General features: G+C 43.6%; 1 protein-coding gene across 1 annotated transcript; it reads right to left on the reverse strand.

The window, feature by feature from the left end:
• Positions 1–12,639: 12,639 nt before the first annotated feature.
• LOC128427248 (alpha-tectorin) lies at positions 12,640–22,810 on the reverse strand. Its single transcript, XM_053414340.1, has 24 exons — positions 22,801–22,810; positions 22,557–22,580; positions 22,223–22,338; positions 21,769–22,047; positions 21,403–21,498; positions 21,141–21,306; positions 20,278–20,678; positions 19,615–20,191; positions 18,945–19,528; positions 18,260–18,812; positions 17,575–18,173; positions 17,240–17,397; positions 16,740–17,140; positions 16,438–16,634; positions 15,488–15,883; positions 15,110–15,393; positions 14,744–15,021; positions 14,529–14,648; positions 14,129–14,313; positions 13,832–13,992; positions 13,321–13,572; positions 13,076–13,235; positions 12,830–12,971; positions 12,640–12,728 (listed from the first exon to the last, which is right to left on the reverse strand). The coding sequence occupies exons 1-24, from the start codon at positions 22,808–22,810 to the stop codon at positions 12,640–12,642; spliced, it is 6,228 nt and encodes a 2,075-aa protein (XP_053270315.1).
• Between the last annotated feature and the right edge of the window lie 1,716 nt (positions 22,811–24,526).

Genomic DNA, 24,526 nt, shown 5'->3' on the forward strand with positions numbered 1-24,526 from the left:
TAAATACAATGACAAATACACATTTCAATTTCAGGTAAAAGAAAAATCAATTGATGATTTGCATGTGGTATCTCTCTCTCCTGAACAGTTACCGTGTTTACTGTGATTTACAACATGTTATGGTCATTTTTATGACTCGGTCACAGTCTGAGAGTGACACGATTATTTACTCTGCAAATCACCGCTGGGATGAAGAGAGAACGTGGAAACTGGATTCCCCCGTGGACCGTCCAGACGTGAGCGGTTGGGAAACCTTGGCAGTGACAAGACCTTTCAGCAGGTTTCACATGATAACACAACAACACATAATAATCTCGGGGGGGCATCGTCCTTCACGTCTCAAAGGAAATGACGCCCTGGTTTGAATTAACGATAGCAATTCTTCATTAAACTTGACTTGTGTGCTTGCATCATCCAAAATGTTTTCGACACCGTTCAAGCCCAGAGAGAGAGAGAATCAAAGTTACATGGTACATTTACTTTTGGCGGAGAAACTGAGCTTCAAATCATATTTGTAACTACTCTCAGTACTGAAAGGAAACAGTCCCAAATACTTGACCCCAGTCTTCTAACCTGTATCGTTTACGCCTCATACCATGCAAGTTAGCACAGTGTTCTTTCAGGAGGCTGTCAGTGACAGGGGGTCAGAGGTCGGAAGCATCTTCATCTTTACGACCAGCTGTAGAACACGTCCCGGAGGATGTCACCAGGCGCTCCACATGATGGACGGCTGACTGTAGCAGATAATCCCAGACAAGGGCACACGTGTTCTCTTTGGTCTCGGCGCACCGAAACAGGGGATCAAACTCACGGCGCGGCCTTTGAAAGTAACTAAATGTTATCACTGGGTGGAGCAGTAGAGAGGACAGGACTGCTCACTGGGGGCAAAGGTCAACATCTGATAAGCTAATAGACGTGGCGCGGGTTTCTTTTGCGTCTGAGGTACGAATAAGCATGAAGTTTAGGGTCAGTTTCCAATTTGTGTCCTGTTTTGTAAACAATGAATTTGAGGGTGAGCCTCTTGAGAGCGAAATACAATCTTCCCCATCCCGAAAAATTCAAAAACAAGTTCATGTTTGATCTTTGCTCGTCCACTAACGTCCATAAACCTTCATAATCAGAAAAACACCTCAGCTAGGTTTTCATGGAGGTCTCCTCTGTGCAGGAGAACAAGGCAAGTATGAACTTTCACTTGAATATTCTCACCAGTATAAATGTCAAAGTCAATGTAGGACATGAGATGAAATAATCCAATTGTGAAAACACTTGTGTATTGTGCTCCGTTTCTCTCGGGGACCTTGAGAAAGTTAGCCGCCCCCATATGTTGGCTTGGCTTCGGAGAAACTAGATGTTGGGGAGTTGTATCAGGGGAAAAGTAGCGTCCAGTAGTTTAGATTTACAAAGAACTGGAAATCAGGATGTCTTGGCTTCTACTGGTGGGATTTTTTTTTGCAATTTTATTTATAATCTGTCAACCGCTGGAATATCACTGATCCCCACAAAATTCACAGCCTCTTCGTTCACCTCCTATTGACCCGAAATGCTCTTATTCATCAAGACAATCCCAAAAACATATGGCCAAACTACTATTATAATATCATTTCAGTAATTACATAGCTGATTTGATTTATCCCTTCATGGTAGCATCTCAAATATCTATTTATCAACTTTTAAATCTTTGGCCAAACTGTGTAAGTAGTGTTTTGTCATATGATCTCATAGGGAACGTAATCATTTGTGTTCTTAGGCCTGTTAACACACAATTTCTTGGTGTATTTCCACTGTAAATATACCGTGTGGTACGACACAGTGTTTCTCCTCGATCCCTCTCAGTGTTGCGCTGTGTTTACACTTGGCTGCTCAGAGGGGACCACGTAACCCATCGCTTTTACAAGCTGTCCGTCTATAAAAATGAAGTGATGTGGTTTCCCACTCTGTTCTATTATTCTGCTGCTCTTCCTCCTCACCCACCTGCCTCCGTTGGCTGGAACAGAGCGTCGGGGCTCTGCCGGCAACGCGCCCAATTAAGTGAAGACTGATGAAATTATATCTCAGGCCCTGACAAATGGAGGGACGGGAGGAAGGAGAGGCAAAGTGGGAAAGAGGGAGAGTCCATTCTGTTTCCCTCTGGGGCCATGGGAAATTCTATTAGGCCTATAATAGAGCCATTTTTCACCTCCGTCCACATCAGTCTCTTGTACAATTCCTCCTCCTGTCCTTTCTTACCTCGTCTCTCCTCTTTAAGACTGCTACTCTTCTCTCTCATTTCTCCAAGGAAAACACTTTTCTATTTCTGTCTCTTCTCAGTCTGGGGCTTTGTTCTTTTATTATACTGCTGTGTGATGACCATCGTATGTGGCTGCAAACCAATCAAAACAAAGAGTCATGTCATTCAAAATACTGTTAATTTTGGGATAAATCTAATGATGTAGTCAGGGTGTTTCTTTGAGGAAACACTCTTGTTGACTGAGGGGTTATAAAAACGTCTGCGGCCTAAAAAGCAGGTGATTAAATCTTAATGACGGTTAATGTGCCTCGGAGAGATGTGGCTTTTATTCTCCACAATCACTCCACTTTCAGTGATGATTAAGCTTTAATGGTTTGAGAAGGAAGTGACAAAATAAGGAACCCAGACACAATTCACAAAGTCTCTTTCAGAAGACTTATAACTTGGTGAGACATTCCGCCCAGTGGCTTTGTGGCCGGAAAAAGGATTCATTTGTTTGTCATGGTTTGGTTCAGGGAGGATATTCCATTCAAACATTATTGGTGTAATTGCATTTAATGTAAAAGCTGCATATGCCGCCTGCTCACCGGGTGCCACAGTCAACTGTGTCGTCGGAAAGTTTTCTGCTTTGAAAGAGAAAATCCATCTGTTTGTCGCTGTAACAACAAACGTGCAAACCACACGAGCAGGTTGTTTAAAATGTTGACTTCACTCATCGCCTGTTCGTGTGAACGGTTTGTACACGCCGGACATCTGATTCCTTTGTGAGACGAGTGAGTCACTGAACCAACAGAGCCCTCGTGTCATAACACAAAAAAGATCTACAGCACGGCAAAACAATTGCACCAAGACAACCGAGTTCCCTCCAGAGCCTGATCTGCACCTAGAGACACGACACTGATACTCCGGGGCAGCTGTCGGCTTCCAATGCCCAACACAGAGGAACAGCTTTGAAACCAATTAGCCTGAAATACTTGATAGTGAAACATAGTTTTTGTGTCATTAGACGACCTCAGATGACACGTTACTGAGAATAAGACCAATCGAATATGTAGCGTAAACAGGAATCATAACCTTGAAAATGAGTTGATGACTATAAACAACAAAGCTATGAAAAACAATCTTCCTCCTCCTCCTCCTGCTACAGACTCACTCAGACAATTATTATCAGTAGCTTATGGTTGCTAAGAGCCAATGATAGATGTTGCCGTGTTGACGACATTCTAACTTAATTAACCCGGCATTACTTTCCTAACATAACCCATTCAACTCAATTAACCCTCCAGAGCGTCTCCTGTGCAGACGATGTCAGAGGTTTCCCCAACATTAGCAGCTCTTTATCAGAGTCAGGGAAGTTTCTGCTCCGGGAGACACAGTCAAATTCATTATCTGCAATAATGTAGTGACTCACCAAGTCAATGGTAAAACAAAACTCTCTTGAGGCTTTAAGAGTGGAAACTTACCCTTTGAATCACTTTTAGGGCGATAGCGTGCTGTACAGAGAGATCAGGTGACCGATTTAACATGAAAAGATCTGTTAAAGACGCATGGAGCTAACATTAACCGATAAAATCATCCAGGTGGCCACACTCCGAGAAACAAGAACCCTGTTTGTCAACCTCTGAGTGAAATCAGAGAAAAGCTCATGATTTCAAGTAGTAAACCTACTACAGTTATCAATATAAGCTAAATGTGCCATGCAGCAGCATAAGCTTAAATGTTACCAAGGGGGTTGAGGCATAATGGACGATCATTTGCCTCATGGTCTGGGGACATTGTCAGAACTTCCTCCATCATGACCATGTTTGTTTCCAGAACCTCTCAACTCTGTGCTGCCCTCTAGTGGATGGGTTTCTTAACAGCCACTGTAAAGGACAAATGGAAGTATGTCGGCAGTGTAGGTTACATCGCTGGAAACAGACGTATCACTTTTTATACATAAAGGCAGCAGAGCTGAGCCTTCAGTGTCTCCATGTGTGAGACTTGTGACACTTCCACTGTATCTGGTATCTGGTCTGTGCTCTGCACACAGGAAACTGGAAATCTGTCGCTGTTCTGCCTCATGAAATCTGATTAGCCTTCAAAATAGCCAAAGACAAGCGCTGATGTGCTGCATCTCATGTAATGCACAGGTTCGAGTTTCAATCCCGGCTGAACGCAGGTATAGAGTGATGGTCATGATGTCACATTGATATGGCCTCCAAATAAGAGAGTGATGTATTGTTGCACTGCGGATGTGGAAGAGGACACTGGAGCGGATTATTGTGCTCCAGCAGATAATACAGCTCTCCAGAATGTCACGGACCTTTTCCCACATCTCTCTCGACATCCAAGATAGAGCCTGTGGGTTTCAGTTCTTCATCTCAGATTTGTTCTTGCTATATGAAGTCATTGACACCATGGTAAGCCAGTGTTTTCTGATAGCGTCTAGTGAATGGAGACATCACTTAACCAGAGATGCCAAAAATCTCTTGCGTAAGGTAAGAAAGGACCCCCCCCCCCCCCCCCTCCCCGCCTCCGCCCCACCCTGCTGGTATATGAAGATGATACAGCATTCCTTCAAACAAGATTCCTAAAGAGAAAGTCCTGAATACAAAGTAACACACAGTGAAGAATCCTCGTCTTTCCACTCCATCATTCAGGTATGCTCACAGCTCGTGATGACAGACATGGGCCCAATCGGTCAACATCAGTTCTAGAGTTGACCTGAGGCTGAATGTGTCGCAGCTTGTCTGTTTGTGGTGTATGCAAACTGCACTGGGGATCTTGTGAACCAACAGTGTGCAGGCAGGGGCGGTTCTGGCTAATTGGAGGCCCTGGGCAAAGAACAATTTTGAGGCCCCCCCCCCCCCCTCCCAAAAAAAAAATCTATTTTGACTATGTGTGTGTGTGTGTGTGTGTGAGAGAGAGAGAAAGAGAGAGAGAGAGAGAAAGAGAAAGAGAGAGAGAGAGAAAGTGAGGAAATAAGTGTGTGTGAGAAAGGGAGACATGTGAGTGAGTGAGTTAGTGTTTGTGTCATACTAACCCAGGGGTAGTCAACCTTTACTATCGAAAGAGCAATTTTGCCCCCTCTTCCCCCAAATTAAATCTGTCTGGAGCCAAAAAAATATTTGATAACACAGGTTATAAAGTTATATATATAGTTATTCAATATATATAAAAACTATAGTTTGTTGCATTTATTAAATTATAGAACGACAATAAAAAAACAGTTTAACTGCTATTTTAACCTGTCACAAAAAAGGAAAACACCAAACTCTTATGAAGAGGAGAACATAATACATGTGTAGGCCTACTTTGAATTAAATGAAACACAGAACTCTGCTTTTTTTGCTCATCTCCAGCTTGGTATTTTTCAGCAGATGCTGTGTGCTCGCTCTGGAAATGTCTTTCAACATGACATTTCTTATTGTTTGCTAATTCCTCGCCACATATCAAGCATACAGGTAAACCTGCATCGTTGGCAGTGAAAGCAAATTAATCTGTCCACGCAGAATTAAACTCTCTATTTACCTCTCAGACATTTCTTTTGGGGGATTTGTCCCTGGTTAGTTTACCGAGGCCAGGGGTCGGACACTATAGATTAGCAACCTGCAGGTAAGAGCGCCAGGACGTAATAGGATGTGAGTGACGCATATTTTAGTTGACGAAATATTATGCGTCACGGAGCCCCGGGGCCTGTGTGTGTGTCCGCTATCTGGGAGCACGCATCCACACATTCGCCCGCTCCTGGTATTTCATGACGGCCTGATACGATGATGATTTAAAAAATGAACGTGAACGTGACGTTCACTCACGTTCATTATATGAAAACTTATTCGTTAAGTCCACCGTTCCCGAAAATTATGCGCAACATGCATAACACTGTACAGGGAGCCACTTCAGAGGGGCTCCGGAGCCGCATGTTGCCGACCCCTGCACTAACCAAACACACAGAAAAAAAATCATCTGGCCCGCGAAGCGGTTTTCTATTATCTATCATAACACTGGGTGGGGAATTGGCAACTGCAGGCGCCCCTGCTTGATGCTGTGTGAGAAGGGGGAAGGGGAGGGGGCGAGGGGGACAGTTCACTTCTGGGTCTCCCAAATGCAGTGATTCTCAAACTGTGTCGCACGCCCCAACTGCGGTAGGGGATATGTGAGGAGGAACTAATGTTTTGAGTCAAAACTTTTGACGTCCGCATCTCTTTAACGGTGGAACTGTAAACAAATCGTTCTTTCGCCGTAGGCAGGGGTCGGCAACCCGCGGCTTTACAGCGGCTCCCTGTACAGTGCTGTGTGGGCGAGTGTGTGAGTGTGTGTCCCCAGACATCACACACACACAGGCCCCGGGGCTCCGCCCTCTCACATTCGCTCAGAGACACAGAGTGAGATCAGAGCTCGTTCCTGTTAAGCAGCCGGTCAGTGACAAACAAGACACGGTGTTCAAAAACCAAGTTGAAAAGAAAGTACGATGAAGCCTGTCTTGCTATTGGGTTCATATTGAATGAAGACATATGAAGACAAATAAATAAATGAATGATTTATTTGTCTTCAAATAAATGAAGACAAATAAATCACTCCTCATGTCCTGACATATTGTCAGGACATGAGGAGTGATTTATTTGAAAAATAAAGAAAAAAATCATAAATACGACGAGGCCCCCTGGTGGCCGAGGTCCTGGGCAACTGCCCGACTTGCCCAATGGGACGCGCCGTGCCTGTGCGCAGGCTTGCCTTTAAGTATTTCTGAGAAAACCTGAGCAAAGAACCAAACACTTCAGTGACGTGTGATAAGCTCGGTTAAGTAGATACACAATGAGACGAATGAATAACTGAAAGACGACTGGTTCAAAACACAAAAATACAGATGTCTTTGAATGCCCCGTGTATCCCAAGGGATCTTCGTCTGGCCACTGTTTAAAAGGCTTTTCTGTCAATTTAATTCAGCACAGCTCAGATTGCTGATGGCCAGACAGCACTCAGCCAATCAGAGCTTTGCAGCTAATGCTGGTTGGGCCCGGCTGTAGCACCTGCGGAGGTCTCACCATTCAGTCCATCTAGATACCCTCTGATCCGTCCCTTCAGGGAAAATACAGTCGTCCGAACTTCAGAAATAGGATCAAAGTTAAGACAGAGCTGTCTGTGGTGTCACTAGAATATCTTTGTGAACCCCACTGGTTCATTTCAAGACAGAAATCACTCTGTTCACTTCTCTCTTTTTAATAAACACTACTTTACTCACTAGTGAGCAGCACATCATCATCCTTTGTATAATCACTGTATGTTACAGAGACGAAAATAACCTATAAAATACAAATTCATTGTTACAAACCCTGTCAAAATCTGAGGAACTACAGTAATGCTATATTTATACTAATTTCATAATCCTGGAATCGTTATGGACTATGTTTTATTTCTTTCGGGACCTTTTGTTGGACTTTGATCTTTGCAGTTTGTATACCTGATTGCTATAAATTGTTTCTAATCATCTCAGGTTTTGCACATCTACACTAAAAGTTTTGGGGTCTTCAAACTAAATTGGGGCCAGCAGTGTTTGTGGGACTGCAGGTGTAAAAAGGTGTAAAAAGTGTGGATGCAGCCCGTGTGTCAGCTCTGTGACAGACTGACGACCTTTCCAGGGTGCAGCCCGCCTCTCGCCCAATGTCACCTGGGGTCGACCCTCAAAAGGTTCAGCAGCGTAGACACTGAATGAAGTTTTTTGTGTGACGCAGATGCTGATACACAATCCCACAACACCATCGTGTCCAAGTTATATTTTATATGTCCATGTGAACAGATGAAAGTGACAAAAGCATCAAGAGACACTTGTTTACCCTGGAGGCATCCGGCCTCCTCAGCGTGGGCTGTGATCTCCTCGGTAGAGTTTAACCGAGAGGGGTCGCCACGTCTGTCTGGCACACCCAACAAAAGACACTCTCGCATTCAGCCCCTGCGCTTCTCGATCCCATTCTCCTCTATCCCATTCCACATTTCTACAGAGGCAGCACCAAGTGTCGGGTTCGGCTGTGGTATCGACTGTCAGGGACTGGAGTCAGATCAAAGTGGCACAGAGAAAAGAGTGAGATCCACACCCCGACCATGGATCGTACAAAGACGCTGAGGAGCAAACCCCCCTCCCCTGGGAGCGGTAATGGGAGCGGCCGATTGCCCCTGTGTACCGTTGCCATTTGGGCCAACCCAAGGGAGCCCTAGTAAAGAGGCCCAGGAAACAGTTGCGGGGACCAAAGGTAGACCATTTCTAACCCTGACAGTAGTATGTTCTCCTCCCAATGTCAACAATGTCAAACGCTTTGCTCACACACCAGCTGCTCTGGCTTGACCTTACACAACGTATTTCTTATTATTTGAAAAAGGCATTAATAGCAGCACTCAATGGACCCATATTTAACTCCCTTCTTGGTGTTGTTCCTGTTTGCTGCATCACAAAGAACCATCCTCCCCTTACCCCCCCCACCCCTCTATGAAACCAGGAGCAAATCAAGTTAGGGCTGATCTGCAGCCCAATTTATCTCAAATCCTCGCCGATGCAGATCTAATTTCAGCCTCTTAGAACCACAAACAGGAAGGAGAAGCAAGTCGATAAACAGCCCATGGTCACTGGCGGAGGGAGAGAAGAAGTGGTCGGGGGTTGGTGATGGAGGGGCAGGGCGGAGGATAGACAATATGGTGATACAAGAAAAGGAAAGCATGAGGTAGTCATTATCCTCCGTCCAGTCCATCACTCTCTCCATCAACCTCTGGCCTCCTCATTTCAGGGATAAATGTAATTAAAGAATGGAGGCAAATTCTCTAAAAGGATTATAAGTAAATTGGAAAATACTCGGAGAACTAAATATAACGGAGTAAATTACTTAAATACTGAAGCTGTGATATCATTTTTTCCCCCAGAGATATAGATTATTATTATATTATTTCATTTTTACATAAAATTATTTTTAAAATGTATTTTTTTTCAAGGAAAAACCCCAAAACTGACATGTCCAGATGCCTTTTAAAGATGTGAAACCCCGTTGGTGATATACAGTAGATGTGAGGACTAGAGGAAGCAGTCACGGGCTGACAGAAGAACCAGATGGCAGGAGGAAGCCCTCTGGTAAATCTCTGATCTAATATTTCAAATGGATGGCTGATGGAAACAGCACTACACAGATAACCTCACAATTACCTCATTTTTATTATTATGGATTTGTATGAAAGTATATGCACAATCACATACAAAACAAAATACAGTAATTATTAGAGACACTAACACACAATGTTTAATACTTAAAACTGTGTTTTACTTTGGAAGGAAGCCACAGGGACGTGGTGTCAGAACAAAGAAACACATCAGGACAGTTTATAAAACAGATTGGAATCTATTTCACTCTCTGATATAATGTTCAGGTCAGTAAAGGCGTCAAAGTGAATCCACACACAGCTCAGCTACAAGTCACGGTACACACAGAATATGTCACTTTACAAAGAGCGGATTTTTCACACCTGGTTTGCTAAGTCCATTTCATGACTTCTAGGATTGCAGCTGCGTTCCCCCCCGACCGTTCAGTTTTCTCAGGAGTATAGAGTTCACCAGGGAAATTGAATTACTCCGTACAGAAACTGTAGATGGCCGGATTTGTCTTTATATGAGAAAAAAAGGGTCCAAGCAAGACAAAGGGCAAAGTGAAGAAGAACAAAAACGTAATACTTCATATTTTAGACGATGGAAGTGCCTGCAGGAATTTAATTTATCAGTAAAAGTATTTGTTTGACCTATACTTGAAATATATACTAGTAAAATACTACATTCTAGTATTTTCACATTATGTCTTTACCCCTGTCCATATGTTCGTTGAATAGTTTGTATGTAAGCGAGGTTTTGCAAAAACTAATGAACGTGTGCTATTTGGTGCAGATTTGTTTTTATTTAAATTTATCATAGTTGTGGTTCAACTGATAGATAAATAATTAATGAGCTAATTCAGTCTTATTTTCTTATTCTTCTTATGCCTCCATAGTAAAAGCATAACTCGACTTTCCTCCTCATAACCCTCAACATGCAACATATACACTCTAGTGTGTAGTTGGTATGTTAAGGGGGGGGGGGGGGGGGTCCCAAAGCACAAAGCAAATCTATTTATTGAATCTTGAATAACTGGACTCCAGTTCAGATGGGATTATGAGCTGCAGCTTGTAATGGCCGCTGCTGCCGACATGAGGGGCAGCATGTGGGGAGCAGGAGGTCAGACATCAGATGGGACCATTACTGACCCCTGCAGCACAGCACACTGGGGACTCCATGAGGGAATCCAATTTAGCCAACTAAGCCCTCGACATCTTGTCAAAGTCAACAAGCTGCCACTCATATTTCCCTTAAGTCCCGTCCACCACTTTGTCCTCGTCTCTCTTCACTCCGTCCCCCCTTAAACTCCCCCTGTCAGAGCGCGGGGACGAGTATTCAAGATGGTTTAATGGTTCAGAAAAGGAAACTGCTCGGGAGTAGAATCCTCGTAGTGGTGAAGAGATTTAAACTAAATCAAAGCAGAACTGAGGGAAGCTTCAACTTGCAAAAGAAATGTGATATTACGAGGTGCAGACTGTGAAGACAGCTATTCAAACTACATAATAGTTCACAATATAACTATTTACGTAGCTCCAAAGATATTTGATTTATCATTTTCCTCTTATAGAAACTCTTTGGATCAAGCAGAGTAGAAAACAGTGATCGTTTTCCAGCAGTTCCCGAATGAAAGATAAGGTCCGACTCGCCCACATGTGGATGTTGTTAAGTTTGACATATGTGCGCGGGTTCAAAGAGGTGAGACAAAATCTGTGAAGTTTCAGAAACTGCATTCACTTAATTCGATTAGTCACTGCATAGACGTGTGGAAGAGAAGAAGTGAGCCTCTGGAAAGACAGAGTGATGGATTTAAAGGTCACAGACATTTACCTTTGAAATTGGGTGTAAAGACTTCAGGTTTATAGCCACTGTTCGCCCCTCTACAGAATTTGGTTAGTACATTTATGGCTCCCAGAGGTTTGAAGCTTTGCCGACGTTGGCAAATTTCTCTTGAATTTTCATGTAACATTTATCAACTGAGGTTAAAACTAATTTTCCCAACGGAACTTCAAAAAAGATCCAGTTAAAGGATCATATTTATCAAACATCTGAGGAAAAACCCGGTGCCTGTAACGTCTCTACGGCAAATAGAATCCAGGGCTTTTCAGTGAGCAGATCTACTTTCAAACTTTTGTGATATTTTGTTGAAGCATCCATCCATTTTCCTTCCTTACTTTTCCCATTTCTTGGAGGAAATTGTATTTGAAAGTCCTGTGATTTCTTGTCAGTTCTCTTTTATACATCCTCACACATTGACTTTGACAGGCTGCAAATGCTCTAAGTGATAAAACAGTGACTGCGGCTCCCATCACTGATTAACACGATCATTCACTTCAATGTTTAAGACTACTCTGAACACAGAAGCTGTGAAACATGATGAGTCATCTCCACATAACGTGTCAGCAGTGTGGAGAGCCGGTGTCTTGGGTCATGTGGTGTCGGACACACGGCTCTTTTCTCTTTGAAGTCTCTGTACTGTAAAATACCACCTATGACAAATTGCATGTTGTGGGTGTGTGGTGAGTGTTGCTATGTCTACAGTAGGTCTGGGCCCTGGGCTCTGCTGTGGACACACTGACTGACAATGATGAATTTCTCCCCTAAAGAGCAGACGTGGGAGATAACGGCTCCGTCCGTCTGCACAAAAGACGGAAACCTGACCTCTTGTGTCAATGAGAGCCTCTTTCATGCCAAATGAGAACCATCCTGTATTAGTGGTTGAGGATTATGGTTAACCTTACATTTATGTGTCCGATGCAGAACATGCTGTCCAAAGTCCAAATTGAAGTCAATGCCATTTTTATTGAAAACAAGAGAAAAGAAAGAGGAAGAGACCTCGATTTTTGGTTTATACATAAGATTCTTTTTTTTTTTTAAATGACAATTTAGAACGTTTACTACTGAGATGTTTGATTCATAATAATTGATGCAACTAATAAACATTTTATGGAAAAAACCTTGATTGAAGACAGATGCTGATGCAAAATGTGTGTAACGTATACTTGATTTTATGCCGCCCTCTAGCGGTGGAAATAAAAATACCACATTTCAAACAGGACCAATTGGAGGGAAACAGTTTCAGGAAATGTTCTGTAACATCTAAAACTTTGTTCCATAGATGTCTGAATCATTACTACAATTATCTGTGAAGTATATCAAGAGAGTATATCAAAAATTAAATCAAAGCACACAGGTTAAGCTACTGCTCAGTGATTGATGTGTGTATCTTGTGTCTCTGCGGCGTTTGTGTGTGTTTGTGTGTGTGTGTGTGTGTGTGTGTGTGTGTGTGTGCCCCTTTCATAAAATTTCCCTAAGTCAGAACTTTAGCAGTCAGCAAACAGACAAGCAGAGTCACCACGGAGGTCAGTTGTCCTGCAGCACTGCTCTGTCTCATTCCACCTGCAAGAGTAAAAACAAATTCTAACTTCAGCTTTTAAATAAAGACAGATGGATGAACACTGGCCTCTAACGTCATTAAACACGCACATGAACCTTTTAACCCCCTGATAAAATCTGTGCAGATACATCATCGACAAGAATACAGTTACCTTGTTTTTGGAAGAGTGGTCCTATTGAGATCGCTGCGCTGTCATGGTGAGAGACATCCCTCGCCACTCTTCTGTGAAAGCCAGGGTAGCAATGCTGCGGGAAAAAAGAATATGAAATGTTTTCAACTGAACGTAGATTAAAGTGGCTACAACAAATTAAAGAGGTTTTGTTTCCGGGACTGATCAGGTGTTACATACAGCTGTGCAGTTGCTGTGTGCCAGGAGACAGAGATGGACTTTGCAGTGCAGGTAGATGGATGTAAAGTTGGTGAAGGTGAACATCCTGAAGGAGAAACGGGCGACAGTGGAGATGCCGTTCTGAACCAGCTCCACTGTACCATCCTCTTCATTAGGACACCTGAAAGACAGGGAGGACTGAAGTAGGTTGTAACAGAGGGTATGGGTACGATGAATTAAAGAAGGGTTTACTGAAACAGCTTTACTCTTCACTAATGAGATTCCAGCGGACAGGGTATTTGGCATCGTTGAAAGGCGTCGCCCAGCATGAGTCCAGAATGGTGGAGATCTGCCGATCATCAACTCCCTTTGTCTGCACCTCGATGTACAACCTCTGATCGATTTCCATTTCTAGATTTCGGCTTCTCATCAGCGGGAAGCGGAAGCCAGCGTCCTCATAGGGGATCATCTTCAGGTGATAGAGACCTTGGCCAGATGGAAGCCTCTTGTTCAAAATGCTACACAAAAATATGACACAATGCAATTTATTCTTAGATCGTGTGTAATGAACATTGTTAGGACAGTAAGTAGTAGGATTAATGCCAGAGTCGTTTTGTCAGGTATAAAAAAAAAAGGACTTGCAATAAGTATGCTGATATTTTCACAACAACATGAGAGTGAGAGAGCTCCGAAGTCTATATCATATTATAAAGTCAAACTCTTACATAGGTCAAAATCAGCTAAAAAATTTGAGCAAGGTGGTACAGTGGTTATCACCTCTCCATAGGGTTGATGCCAACATCCATCGACAGGGCCTGGGCCAGAGGATATTCACAGGAGAAGTGCAGCTGAATGCTCTTCTCACGGCTAATGAGGCCCTCATGAGGGTCGACGTCGCCTTCAACGGTGTTCTCATAGATGAAATGTGTCCCATTGCTCTATCAGAACAACATGACGAAGAAGTCAAACCATGTATTTTTTATGGAATATGACTTTTAATCATTCATGTAATACGAAGCTGTTGGTTAGGAGAGTTTGCTTTTAGACAGTGTTTATGAGACGTATGGTCTGTACCCTGAGAAGTGTCCCACACAGCTGGTCGTCATTATTGAAGTGGAACAGCAGTCGTCCGTCCTGGAGAGAACCATTGCAGGAGTCGTCCCGCAGGTGGAGGCAACCAGGATGGAAGCCAGCCTCAAACAGCTGGCAGCGGGACAGCGACATGTTGGCTGAACTACTGACGCAAGTGATGGACGAGTCTGTGAAATAGAAAGGAGCTAAAAATGAGATGCAAGTGACAACATGATGTGTTTTAGAGCTTGAATAAGGATTTTAAGTTAAAGTCAGTGATATGTAGAGAACTGTGAATATCATTGACTTTTAAAGATCACTGAAAACCCTAAAAATAGAAGAATAAATCAAATATGAGTTGAATAGACAACAATTACTTGTGACAGAGACGTGTTACCCTCACCATAGCTCTCGTTGTTGGGCCGATGGTGGTGTTCGTCACACAAGCAGCCATAAACTCCGTCCTTCTCACCGCACCACTCGTGCTCGGAGCAGTCCTGCTGTTCACAGGGGTCGGACTCAGCTGCAGAAACCGTGGAGAAAGAACAGATCAGACTCAATGAGAAATAGAGAGAAGGCGTTTCCTTCATTTTTCTCCGTGATCAAACTACAACATACCGCATTGCAAAGCCGGGCGCCACTCTGGGATGTTCAACCCCAGCACTGAGCAAGTACTCTCATAGGCTGAGATGGCAGAGCACAGCATGCCATTGGCTGGAGTGTAGAGGCAGAGATCATAGACACAGGAAGTGAAGAACGGTTGGGGGTCAGTGTGATGGTGACAGGCTCTGAACGGGCCGCTGGTGTTGGTGATGATGCTGCACAGCTCAGAGTATTCTTCCATGAAAGCACAGTCATTCAATCCATCATCGTTTTCATCATCGGTGGATCCACATCTAGAAAAATGACACATCATGTGCTGCCATTATTGTCTTCTGCAGTTTTCAACAACTTATCCAACATGTTCTTTTCATAGCAGCTCACCCTGAATGGCTTGTAGGTGCCTTCCAGCTGTGTCCAAACTCATTGTCATTTTGTGCCAGTGTGCCATTGGGCAAGACTTTATCATCTGCAGGATCACTGTTGAAATTTCCACACATCCCAGTGACTCTGTTTTGATGATTCTGGCCGATTCTGACCAGTAAGGTACTGGTGCCGTCAAACTGGACCACCAGGTCATTGGCATTGACCACTATGTAGCTACCCTGCCTCTCAATGTGAGCTAAAGCTCCTCCGGTGGTTGGAAGAGAAACCACACTTCCATTTACCTGGAGGGATGAGAGATTAGTAAATGACAAGAGTGATGCTGACACCAGAAAAATGTAGAAATCTACACAATAACACAATAATAAGTCTGTATACCTGTACTCTTTTGTTGGGTCCAATCCTGATATACACTCTCTCTGGTTGATTTGAGAGGAATATATCCACTGTTGATACAAATGACACACGGTTGTTGCCACGGTGTTTATTGGTGGCTACTACCTGAAACTGGGTTTCATTGGTGCCGTGGCTCACACTCTCAGTGATGGTGTAAGAGCAAGTGCCCTGGAAATGAGCCAGTGCCCCATCAAAGGTGTTGTAATGTGGATCCCCCCACACGGTGCAAGTGGACATTGCATCGAAACAGCCCAGCTGGCCATTTCTGATGGTGCACTCTTGTTCAGGCGTGCAAGATGCAGCAGAGCAGCGCAGGTCGTTTGGAGCATGACATTCACATCGCTCTGAGCAGCCGTCGGTCCAGAAGGACTCACCCGCCTGCAGCGTGGGAGGAAAAGAGACACACATTACATAATAGGCCTAATGGGGAATGCACAGTTGAACGTAGCAGTGAAGGCTGCGTTCTGTTTAGTTGAGCCACGTCTCGGTACTGATATTGTACAGGCTGGGTCTTTCAATGGAACAGAGCCATTAATAATATCGTTCTGACACCACCAAGTGACAGAGAAACCAGACATAATTGTTTATTCTGGCCACAGAGGTTGATTGTTAAGTAAGCCTAACCCTGGAATGCTACCTGGGAGGTTCTTCCAGCTGCTGCATTCCTGGTTGAGCAGAGGTTATGATTCATAGTATATACTTTTGTGTCTAATTTAAAATATCAGATTAAATCTAAATGAAATTAATGGGATCTTATGTTTCACAGGAGGATACAGAATCAGACTATGGTGATTTGTTTCTGATATGATGTCGCTAGCTCATAAAGAGCATCACAGTGCAGAAACTACAGGTTTTCTCAAACATTCTTCGGCATTTTAAGTACCATAGTAGCTCTGTGGATCATTTTTTATGTTTATTGAGATGTGACTTACATCATAGTAGAAGCCGTCATATTGGCAGCCACAGTTTTCCAAAGGGACACACCCCGTCCCACTCCTGACGAACCCCTCATCACAGAAACATCCCTCAGAGCAAAAATGTTCACAGGTGGCATCAACGCTGCTGGCACAGGTGTGGCCACAGTCGGTACCACACAGCTCATAATGGCTGTTGGCTGGACAGTTCAGTCCTTTTTAAGTGAGGAGACAATGGTAAGTGTCAGAAGCTTATGAACTTATTATTTTAACAATTTGTCCGAAGTGGATGACTAAGTCTGAAGAAATGCTTGACTCACTGCAGGTGGTGTTCTCTCTCCAAGGGTAGATTTGAACATTAGCAGACTGACAGGCACTGACATAAGCTTGAATGGCCTTGCACAGAAGATCTTCACCCGCATTTCCCGACACACAAACGTCAAACACACAGTCGTTGAAATATGGCGCCGGGTCCACTTCCTCGTGGCAGAAGCTGAAGGGGCCGTCGGCTGCTTGAATCACTTCACACTGAGCTCGAGCAGGGCGCTCATCGGCACACTGAGGGCAGGAGGAACCACAGCCATCGCTGCAGGTGTAGTTTCCTGCCACCTTCCAAGATGTTCCAAACTGACCTGGAGTGGGGACTATTGCTCCAGATGGGGTGCGGAAGTCATCACTTTGATTTCCATTGAAGTTTCCACAAAGTCCACATGTGTTTCCTCTGTGTAGTTGACAAATAATTAAGAAGATGCAGTGTCATAAATCAGAAGATACGTGATAATGAACATGACATATTTTAGCTTAGGTGAATGAGAGATACCTGTAACTGGCAGGTACAGAGATGAACACTGTACTAGATCCATCGTAAGTGACACTCAGGCCAAAATCAGCACTGACAAATACACGAGATCCACTTGCATAGATAGACACCTGACTTCCATTTAAGAGAACAGGTAAATTTCTGTTTATTCCATTGACCTAAAAGGGAAATTGAACGAAAGATCAGTTGTGCTTTTTGCAACTTTCACATGTTATTCTACCTTCACCTTATTTTCTAATCAAGATCACATGTACTCGCTTGCAATTAGATTTAGTCTAAATTATGCTTGGCTGTAATCTGATAAAACAATTTCAGGCAAGATTTGAATGACTTACTTGAACCACACCCCTTCTCTCCCTGAAAATATGCAGTCGGTAGCCCCACACATTCACAAAAACCTCAGCTGTGATTGAAACTGGCAACCCATTCCACGGCTCATTCTTAGCCTCCACTGAAAAATGGTGAAGTCCATCAGTGTCATTACAGAGGGTTGCTAGAACATATCGGCAGGTTCCCTGGAAGTCAAAGGCCTTGCGATCAAATGTGAGGTAATGGGGGTCTCCAGAGGCAGAGCAGGTGCCATGAGGGTTGGGATGGCAGCCAAAGTCGCCCCCCACCACACGGCAGGACTCCTGGGGACCACAGGAGCTGGGACGACAGTGCACTAACCCAGTTGTGCCATTACAGGAACAGAAGCTCTGACATTCTTCACTGTCCCAGAACTGTTCTCCACCTTGCCGATAGCGTCCATTGTGATGGCATCCGCAGGATGTTGGTGGCACACACTGGTTACCATTGAGGACAAAACCATCATCACACTGGCAACCCTCCTGGCACACAGTGTTACAGGTGAATGGGAAAGAGAGGCTGGGGCAAGTGGAAGGACAAGTGGTTCCACAAGGTTTATAATGACTGTTAAAAGGACAGGTTTGTCCTAGATGGAAAGAAACAGGTTGAAAGGGTCATTACATTGTTTTATACCATATTTAAATCTAACACAAAAGGAGGTAAACTGCTTACCACAGCTAGACGCATTCCTCCAGTGTGGCAAGGCGACGCCCTTCTGCTGACAAATCAGTGCATAATCCCGTAGGACCTCACAAAGTGTGGATGCTGGATCACGAGAGCCTCCCAGGATTTCCATGCACACTTCCACATGTGGTCTTGGGTCCACCATGGCCCAACACTGTGTAAACGGACCCTCTCTTGAGCCAATGATTCCACAGTACTCACTGGAGTTGTAGTTTGGTGTAGAATTATTATTAACACTTTCTACACAGTGTGCGGCGAGGGAGCCGTCTCGCCAGCTGTCTCCAAAGATCTGAGAGCTGTTGACCAGAATGCCATTGGGTGTGCGGAAGTCGTCATGTGAGTGACCATTGTAGTTACCACAGAGTCCACCCAGGGAACCATTGTAGACACCAGGTGCAGTGATGCGCACAAAGTGAGGCCAGACTGTCTGCACGGTCACACCAAAGGATGTGCGAATGATGATACTGTGAATGCTGCTGTGGTAGATTTGGATTCGGTTGGATGCTGAGCTGAAAGGAAGTCTGATCTGCTGACCGTTCACCTAGAGAGCCATTCAATTTCAGACTTTGAAGTTAAGACTTCAAAAAGGTTATATGCCATTCACTTTTCATGGGAAAAATATAAAAAATGTTATGAGAAGAGACACTAGTACACACAGATTCTAATCCCTTACCTGAACTGTGCTGCTGTTTGCCATCTCAATGGAGACTTGTGTTCCCTCTGCCTCAAACTTTAGCAACCTTGCAAAACCGTGTTGGCCTCTGGGTACTTTTTCCGCTGTCACCACAAAGTGGGTGTGAGCAGACGATCCCATCACTTTTGCAAGGGTCAGTCGACACGCCCCAGGATACTGGTACATTAGTCCATCAAATGTTTGATATGACCCTGGTCCCCTTGTCAAGCATGTTGCATAGCTGTTAGGTCTACACCCTCTTTCTCCCTCCTCCACCCTGCAGGACTCAAGGGGACTACAACTATGTGAACGACAGGTCATCCGGCCAAAACTGCAGCTGCAACGTCTTCCACAGTTATTGTCAAGTATCACAGTTTGTCCAGAGCTGTAGTAACGACCCTCAAAGCTGCAGCCACACTGAGCATGTGGGACACAGACCCCAGCACTGAGGATGTAGCCTGAATTGCAGATGCAGCTCTCCTGGGCAGGGAGAGGGCAGTTATGGGTAGAATTGGGATTGACACAGGTAGCTGGACACCCTGTGCCCTGGGACTCAAAGTGGCTGTTGGATGGGCAGGGGATTTCTAGATAAAAACATAAAATAGACATTGACCTCATGAAAATGTTGAAATTAGGTTTTAACATAATGTTGAATGAGTGACAGACATACCACAGAATCCTTCTCTCCTCCAGCTTGGCAGCTGGATACCACTCTGCTGACACTGAGTTGCGTAAACATTTAGGGCTTGACACAGAATTGGCTGGTACCCTTCTCCTACACAGAGATCAAACACACAACTCTCCACATAGGTCTGTGGGGGAAATTGTTGATGGCAGGCGGCAAAAGGTCCAGAACTGCTCTGGAGGATTCCACAATGGTCTGCATTGCTGTATAAAGCTGTCTGCTGTTCAGTGCAGGCAGCACAGTCCAGGCCTTCACATTGTGCCTCGCATCCAGGCTCATCGTCGTCCAATGCCTGCCAACTGTTGGCAAATACCACATCAGAGCTCACAATTTCACCTTGGCGAGTTTTAAAGTCATCCCTGGTGTCATTGTTGAAGTTTCCACATAGGCCACAAGTTGCATTCTGGTAAGTGTAGGGCAACCGGATTCTGACAAACAAACTTGTGTCATAAGAAACCTCCAAGCCAAAGTCTGTACTGATGATCGCAGAAAAACCTGACTGGTAAACCTGGACAGTTCCGTTATTGAGGTAAAGCGGAGTTGCCACAAAGTTTCCATTTATCTGTAAACACACAGGCATTTAAAAAAAATACATTTGGTTTTGTATATAAATACGTACTGAGATTAAAAGTGGTCAAAATCACCAACCTTGGCTTTACCAGGATGTCCCTTGAGAAGTTCAATAGTGTCATTGTACACAAACACTTTAACCAGTCCAGTCCAAGAGACTCGTGTACTGTCCCGATGCTCGTTCTTGGCCTCTATTCGATAGTACGGCAGCTCATGACCACATTGTTCTGACAGAACATAAGTGCAGGCACCTTGAAAGTGAAACACTTTGCCATCGAAGGTATAATAATGTGGATCACCGCTCACGGTGCAGGTGCCTTTCTGCACCGTCTGGCAGGAGAACTGAAAGGCACTTGGGCGGCAGATTTGGGAAAAGGAGCAGGGTGTACTGAAACACTGCAGCCCTGCTGAGGTGCAGGTGCACTTCTGTGCGCAGGTTCTGTCACTCCAGAATGAATCTCCAAGCTGCACAGGTTCACCTTGACAGAAATCAAAAGAAAAGTTCACTTTGAGGCATCAATTAATTTGTGCGGTCACAACTGCATTTAAACCATTTCATTTGTGAGAGAAAAGTTTGCGAATGAGCATTGCACACACAATTACATTACAATTTGGATAGTCTCATTTAGTATTGTTTAAAGTAGGGACGTTTTAGTGCTCTATATAAACTGTGTGCGTAATTCATTGGGTCGACAACAAGCCAGGGTGTATTGTGTTGCCAGTATATAGCTAAGGAGTGGCCACCACTGTTTCACTGATCTGAGTTTCACAATCTGACCGGGAATCAATGATTTCCAACTTCGGGTCATATTGGTCCACTGTTGGGCAGTTTTGTTGCACAAGACTTCAGATTTGGGCTAGTTTATTGACCAATGTGTTGGATTACCCTCATGAAGGGGCATACAGTGAACAGCAGTAATCATCCTCTGTGTCGTATTTACCGTTAAACGTGCAGCCTCTGGATCCATGGTCCGTCCGGAAGGCCCAGCGACCGGGTACATTCACATTGCTTCCCAGGCGGAAAGATGAGCTACTGCCTGTTGCGGAGCTAGTGAATGACCCGGGAATGGTGGAATGGTGAGGAGAGCTAATTGTATCATAGCCAGCCTGCAAAAACAGAAACATAAAATCATATAACTTCATCAAGTTAATCTAGTAGTTAGTCCTGGCAAATATTCATATAATAACTGAAATGAATCAGACCTGCACAGATCTCGAGGTTGAGGCTATTATCCCATAGTTCATCATGACAAACGAGTACTGGCCTCCAGAGATCAACACGGCTTGGACAGTGGTGCTCTAGAAAATATGAATGGATCATCATATGTACAGCTTTCTCTATGCTCTTCTGTAGATCCTATATATAAAAATATCTATATCTATATATATAGATATAGATATTTTCCAATTTATTCATATTTCAATATCATCACAACAATAAGGAACATTAGCTTTGAGTTAAGTCTGTCACAGAATCTTGTTTGATGATTTGTCATTGTCCTATCACCATTCAAGAGATAATTCTTTGGGTAATGCAGGATTAGGTTTAGGAAGCAAACTACAACTTACTGTTCCGGATTTTGGAAAGTAGGCCACCCCATACCACGTTGCAACAAAGACCCAGTTGGCATTGAAGTTAATGCTTGGGAAGTAGGTATTAATGTCCTGTGTAGCTTGTTGGAGGACACTGCCACTGGTGTACTGGTTGTAGTAGATCTGACCATTTTCCCTGTTGTCCAAATCTGTCCAGAATGGAGCGATGATGTCCTTGGAACCATGCATTGGAAACCTCTGAGGCGTGTAACTACTCCATGGAGCAGTAAAAGTCAGATGTCCATTCTGGTTGACCTGCAAATATGAGTCAACAATCATCAGCTGCAATTTAGAATATAATATTTTATAATTCAATGTGACAAAGTTTTATCTCACAGTTTGTAATCTGTGGTGTGGGAATTTCATACAATAGGAAAATATAAAATAAAATAAAATATGTAAATAATTTTTGTCTGATGATTCTACATACATAAATGTAATTATATGTCTGTCCAAAATAGAAAAAAGGTCTCTGCAGAGTAATCCGTGGAGAACTTCCATCATCTGATGCAGGACTTGTTGTTCCAGATATTGGGTAAAGGGGTCCTAGGAAAAAACAGAGGGTCACACACAATTCTGTAGAGTATTAAGTATTTCGGTCTGGAACAGCGCAAGGTTATAGTTGGTATTGCTATTCTGATGTGAGGCATTTGAAACACCAGAAATTTAATCTTTACCGGAGATGTATGAATGACTGTAATACTTTCATACACTGAAGTGATGAAAACCACATTTTAAAAAGGCATCAAGAGACATGAACTTACTCACAACCTGAGGAGTCCCAAAACCTGTCAGGGAGACAAAAGAGGCAAATGAGGAAAGAGATTTGTTTCTGTATCAATGCAACATCCAAGGATGATTAGATAGAATGATAATTATAATGATAATAATAATAATAATTAGGGATGCACCGATTTATCGGCCGAACATCGGTAGCGGCCGATATTCGCCTCGTTTACTGATATCGGCTTATCGGTAATAAACTTGACTTTCAACGATATCATTTGCCGATGTTCATATTTGTGGTAAAACCGCTGGGCACGTGCCGCGGCTGGGGGAGCAGTCCCTCCGTTGCCCTCCTCTCCGCGCCGCCGGAGGCTCAGTGTGCGGCACCGGGAGGTCCTCATCCGGTGGCACCTCACGGCGTCACTGGTGGGGGGGCTTTCTTTCTCTTGTACCGCGGGCCGGTGTCCATCGCCGGCGCGGAAGGCGGGCCGTTGGAGGGGACCGGGTACGCGGTCAGCGTCGGCCACTCTGGACGCGTGTCGGGCCCTTCTCGCGGATCACCTCAGCTACGGCGACCGCTGGGGGAACCCTCCGGCTGGCGCCTAGCAGCTGACTGAGAACTGGTGCGGACCAGGGGAATCCGACTGTTTAATTAAAACAAGCATCGCGAAGGGCCACGGTGGGTGTTGACGCGATGTGATTTCTGCCCGACACTAAAAACAGGTAAAACTGAGGAGGGCTTGTTAAGTTATCTTGACTCACGCAGTGTAACCTGGTGTAAAAAGTATGAGCGTGGCGTCTGTTTAAGTACTTTATTCTCATGTGCACCGGCTCTATTCATCCGTCTCATGCACAGGTAACAAGGGAACTGACAACATACGTCATACACACAGAAGCCGTAACACATCTAATAAACGGGCAATACTGCTACCGTAAATCAATGAGAAGAGCGTTCTCTATAATGATACTTTAACAGGGCTGTTTTAGACAGGGTAAAAAGGTACTGTTTTAAATTACCCTTGTGGTATTTTGACCAAAATATGTTACAGACATATTAAGATCCCAAGGAACCATTTCAACTTGCGGTAAAATGGGCATAATATGTCTCTGTTAAATAAAGTTAAGTTAAATCAAAGATTGTTTCATAAATCTGATTCAATCTGTGTTTTCATTAAAAGATAAGAGTGATGAAGGGCTGACATTTTTTTAAATAGTGCTTTCTAAATAATGATTTAATTATTTTTCTGGCACAAAAGGGTGAATGAATAACAACAAAAAGAAAATAAACAAATATCGGTATCGGTATCGGCTATCGGCCAGATTGTTATTTTAAATATCGGTATCGGCCAAGAATTTCCATATCGGTGCATCCCTAATAATAATAATAAGGATTTGTATTTACATAGAGCCTTTGACAAAGTCTCAAAATGATGTTAAAATGTGAATAAAAAAACGAATAACTAAAAAAATACATATTTACATCGTAATCACGCAATAAAAAGCTGATTGTTAAATGACTTCAATTACTTACTTATCATCCCCAAAACTAGAAGTGCCAAAAAGATTTGATTTGCCATTCTGGTTGACTCCGGGATCAAATCTGTTCAAACTGAAAGACATGTATTAAGACAAGTATAAGCCAAATACTGCAAGTACAAATTTTATATAATTGAAATTTTATTGAATGAAAAAACATTCAAATTTGACCTCTTTAAAATAATCACCTGCTACCACTTATGCTGCTGCTCTCATCCGTGTGAGACGACAGAGCTGAAACGAGCCTTTAAATAGTAAAAGCTGGCGTGGTTCCAACAACCTATACACAAGTTATGCGGAGAAAAGCTCTGCAATAACTTTTACTGCCTTAGATACGGAAAATATTGCCCAATGATTTACTCAGTTAATAATTCTCACAATATTAGGGATGGGTTACGTCCTTTCAGGAGAAAGACACAAGGAGGTATTGTTCTTTATTGGGTGTGTATCGTCCCATGATGTTGCAAGATCA

The sequence above is a fragment of the Pleuronectes platessa genome, chromosome 21 (assembly GCF_947347685.1).
Source record: "Pleuronectes platessa chromosome 21, fPlePla1.1, whole genome shotgun sequence".
NCBI classification, from domain to species: Eukaryota; Metazoa; Chordata; class Actinopteri; order Pleuronectiformes; family Pleuronectidae; genus Pleuronectes; species Pleuronectes platessa.